The sequence below is a fragment of the Nematolebias whitei genome, chromosome 5 (genome assembly GCF_014905685.2).
Source record: "Nematolebias whitei isolate Nwh7 chromosome 5, NemWhi1, whole genome shotgun sequence".
NCBI lineage: Eukaryota > Metazoa > Chordata > Actinopteri > Cyprinodontiformes > Rivulidae > Nematolebias > Nematolebias whitei.
Window position 1 is genome coordinate 1,629,727 of NC_056502.1, and position 4,598 is coordinate 1,634,324.

Sequence of the window (4,598 nt, forward strand, 5' to 3'; positions counted from 1 at the left end):
CACCTGGACCGACTAGTGAACACCTGAACCGACTAGTGAACACCTGGCCCGACTGCTGAACACCTGGACGACTAGTGAACACCTGAACCGACTAGTGAACACCTGGACGGACTAGTGAACACCTGGACGACTAGTGAACACCTGGACCGACTAGTGAACACCTGGACCGACAAGTGAACACCTGGACCGACTAGTGAACACCTGGACCGACTAGTGAACACCTGGACCGACTAGTGAACACCTGGACCGACTAGTGAACACCTGGACGACTAGTGAACACCTGGACCGACTAGTGAACACCTGGACGACTAGTGAACACCTGGACGACTAGTGAACACCTGGGTATATGATAAACTGGGGTGCACATGTACAGTCTGTTTAATTAAATTCAGTTTATTCCTAAAGCTCCAAGTCACAACAGAAGTCGTCTCAGGGACTGAACAGAAACATTCATCTATAAAATAATAATTGAACAGAAACATTCATCTATAAAATAATAATTAACAGAAACATTCATCTATAAAATAATAATTGAACAGAAACATTCATGTATAAAATAATAATTAACATTATTTATCTGAGGAGCAGCTTTGAGTTTAACTCCATCACTGAACTCTCATCTTGAACAAGCATGAAGGCGACAGTGGAAAGAAAAAACTCCCTCATGAGGAAGAAACCTTTAGCAGAACCAGGATCAGGACTAGAGGACCATCTGCTTCGACCAGCTGGGTTTGGTAGGAATAGATACACAATGGCAGGTCAAGAATCACATGTTAAGATAGAAATAGTATCAAATGAAAAATATTCAATTTTAACAATTCATTTAAGGACATGAGGTCAGTTTGTCCTCTAGTAGTCTAAGTCTATAGCAGCATAACAAGCCGACCCTAACTATAGGATTTATCAAAAAGGAAAGTCTTAATCCCAGTCTTAAACTGGACAATGTGTCAGTCTCACGGGCAGAAACTGGAAGTTGGTTCCACAAGAGAGGAGCCTGAGAACTGGAAGATCTTCCTCCCATTCTGCTGCTGGAAACTCTAGGAACCACAAGTAAACCTGCAGTCTGAGAGTGAAGTGCTCTGTTAGGAAAATATGGAACAATAAGATCTGTAATATAAGATGAGGCAGCACGGTGGCGCAGTTGGTAGAGCAGCTGCCTCTCAGCCAGCAGGTCCCTGGTTCAAATCCTGGTCCGGGGGCTTTTTTGGGTGGAGTTTGCATGTTCTCTCCGAGCATGTGTGGGTTTTCTCCGGGTGCTCCGGTTTCAAGGTTCTTTATTGTCATTTATATCACATGTGGTACAAGAGGTGGAACGAAATTGTGTACTCAAGGTCCCAGTTACATTCAACTAAAGTATAAATTGTAAAAGAAACGGTAAATATGGATCTAAGATATAAACTAAGAAATACGCTAAACACTAGTAGTACAAAAGCAATACGCCGAACAACAGCAGCACAAACATGAGTCTGAGTGAGTAGATGAGTACGAAAGAATACAGCAGCATGAAATAATCAGCAGCATGAGATCAGCAGCATGGATAATCAGCAGCACATCTCAACAATCAAAGTGTCATTACATTGATTTATTTTCACAGTGATTATCCCGACTAGGGATCCACGAGTCCAACAGCCCCAAGACAGACGCTGCTCCTCAGTCCACCGGACCCGCACCTAACGCTCCGCAATCTTCTGCCCGAGGGGAGCGGGGAAAAAATTGTGTGCGCTGGGTGAGCGGGGCCCCCCACGACCCCCCCAAGCAACTAGCAGAAGCAACAAGCAGCATTGATCCCTTCTCAGTCGTCCGTCTCTCTCTGTCTGATGCAATCTTTAGCAGCGTCCACAGTGGAAGGGGCGGGACCATCAACCTTACTGGCTGATGTCAGATCAGAATATGTGAAGCCATTGGTTGTTCAGTCCATCAATCAAACACATATAAGGGTGCATTACAGTTTTGAATGGGGTTTAACACTATTTACATATGTTTTTCAATGTATTTATCAACATATCTTTAACTCTCAATTTACTACCCTTTAATCTCATCGCAGAATAAGATGTGATTATATTTATTCATTCTTGCTGTGTTTTTAACACTGGGCTACATTTGGACCTGCGGTCTTTGACCTGCGATGTTGGACCTGCAATGTTGGACCTGCGGTCTTTGACCTGCGATGTTGGACCTGCGATGTTGGACCTGCGATGTTGGACCCGCGGTCTTTGACCTGCGATGTTGGACCCGCGGTCTTTGACCCGCGGTCTTTGACCCGCGGTGACAGGGTGCAGGAGAACCCTCATGCCCTGAAGTGACACATGCAGTTGGAGATGTCATGGATTCCTGGGGTGTGTGGAAGATGATGTGCCTGTGTGTGCCGTCTGTTGAGGACGTAGAAGACGCATACATTTGGATGTATGATAAAAGGATTTTTGCTTTTTAGAATCGGTGGATACCTGGGATATAGCCTAATTAGGAAGATGTCAGCAGCAGTGTCGGCCATGTGCAGCTGCCTGCCTTACTCCGTGCTTCGAGCTCTTGGACCAATATGCTTTGTGAGCTGAACCGTAAGCTGGACACGATTTCTGAGAATCGTGGGCCACTTGCAGCTCCTAGGACTCGCTGGCATGAAGGAATCGATCTTGGAGAAAGCCAACAAGCACGGATCGGCAGAATGTCCACAAATCTGGCTGTTTGGATTCACTACTGAGTACCAGCAGAACTGAAGGCAGACAGAAATCAGTAGAGTCTGCCTGCCCAAAACAATTGTTAATCTGCATCTGGCCTCTCCGTTGGCCTTGTGCAGGTCAACTTCTCTCAGATTGCTGCTGTTAGATACATAAATCAAGAAGATCTGCTCACCCCCCCACCAAAAAAAACAAAAAAACATCTGTGGACCCTTATCAGAGTGGACCAGCTGAGAGACACCAACATTTTTTATACGTCACAATCACTTTGGACTTGTGGAAACTAATGCGAAAGTCTGCAGAGAAGGGTTCTGGACGGGTTCTGGACCCCTTTGACGACTCGACTGTTGGAAAACAACACTGGCGTGGAGAGACGGAGACCTACCAAATGTTTCCAGATACTTTGGTTCCCTGGGCTCTGTTGACATGAAGTTTAAAATGTTCTTCAGCAGCAGAAACGTGACGCTACCTGACACCGATGGTGAACATGTCCAGGATCCTCTTCCCCTGCAGCCAGCCCACCAGCATGATGACCCCTGAAACACACGGACCAGACTGAGCCACACCTGTACACTGAAGACCTGGACCCTGCAGAAACCACACCCACCTATGATGCAGAACGAGTACAGAGACAGCTGCTTCCCCAGCAGGTCCATGCTCTTCTGCAGAGGAGTTTTAGGAGCCTGAAACAGGAAACAGGAAGCAGCTTCTGTGGTTACCGTGACGACGACATCAAATATCTGATGTAACCGGCTGAACCGGATCGGAGACGTGGATTAAGAGCAGGTTTTATCTTAAAGGTTTGACACCTTTGGACATACTGACTGTGTAAACGGACAGATTTGGTCTGGATTAAGGATTAAAGGGTAGACTAAGGTGTTTTTTCTTGTTTAAAGCTGGTTTAAGTGCCAGGACCAGTTTGCTCCTTGCTGAACGGACTGTGACTGAACCTTTACCGAGTAAGAGATGAAATATTTTGACTCGTTTCAGGGTCCGTGTTCACAGCAGCTCAACAGATTTACAAAAGTACAACAGTTTTCCATTTTCCAGGTCGGACTTTGAAGAACTCACCTCCTCAGCTTGCATCATCTTGAAAATTTCTCCAAACTCAGAGTCCTCTCCAGTTCCAATGACGATGCCCTGAGGAACAAACCAACCGGGTTTCAGAACTTCACATCTTCAGACTCTACGGTACCCAAATGACCTACAGCCCTAAACGGGTCTCAGAGGTACAGGTCCTGCTGGTACCTTGGCCTTCCCGTAGCGGACCAGTGTCCCCATGAAGGCGATGTTGTTGCGGGATGCAATGTCTCCATTGGTGGCTGCTGGCTGGTGGGACGTGGATTTGGAACTGGGGGTGGTCTCCCCCGTCAAACTGGACTCGTCCACAGAGAGGTCGCTGGCCTGGGGGAGGACAGAACCAACAGGTAACCCAGAAGTTCAGTTAACTCAAGCCCACTCTGATGAACAACAGTTCTCAGCTGGCCCAGGTTCAGTTCTGCAGTTTGAGCTTTTTGTTTCATCAGGATCTTCAAGGTGCAACACCTGAGTCGACACACCTCCACGCTCGTTAACCAGCGATCAATTTAAAAACTTCCTGTAAAAAAGGAGAATAATAAAACAACAGCCGTACCTCGAAGAGACGGAGGTCTGCAGGGACCCGCTCCCCCACCGACAGGCAGACAGTGTCTCCAGGAACCAGCTCCCGGGCCAGCAGGAGCTCCAGGTGTCCGTCTCTGATGCTGGGAGGACAGGTGGGTTTACCTTCACTTCCATTCACTTTATTAGGACAAAGACAAACTGGGGAAGACTTCTAAATCCTGTACAACGACCTGAACTGGACTGAAAAGGACTCCACAGATCGTTGAGCACAACTGAGAACCCCTGAGAGGAACCAGAGAACCCCTGAGAGGAACCAGAGAA

At 47.0% G+C, this 4,598-nt stretch overlaps 1 protein-coding gene across 1 annotated transcript in view; it reads right to left on the bottom strand.

The window, feature by feature from the left end:
• atp2c1 (ATPase secretory pathway Ca2+ transporting 1) overlaps positions 1-4,598 on the bottom strand; it is a 39,462-nt gene that overhangs the window by 22,559 nt on the left and 12,305 nt on the right. The window contains exons 7-11 of the mRNA XM_037676055.1: positions 4,309-4,417; positions 3,924-4,079; positions 3,747-3,815; positions 3,283-3,358; positions 3,145-3,211 (exon numbers count right to left, since the gene is read on the bottom strand). Of these exons, the coding sequence (XP_037531983.1) occupies positions 3,145-3,211; positions 3,283-3,358; positions 3,747-3,815; positions 3,924-4,079; positions 4,309-4,417 (477 nt within the window). The remainder of the gene's footprint in view (positions 1-3,144; positions 3,212-3,282; positions 3,359-3,746; positions 3,816-3,923; positions 4,080-4,308; positions 4,418-4,598) is intronic.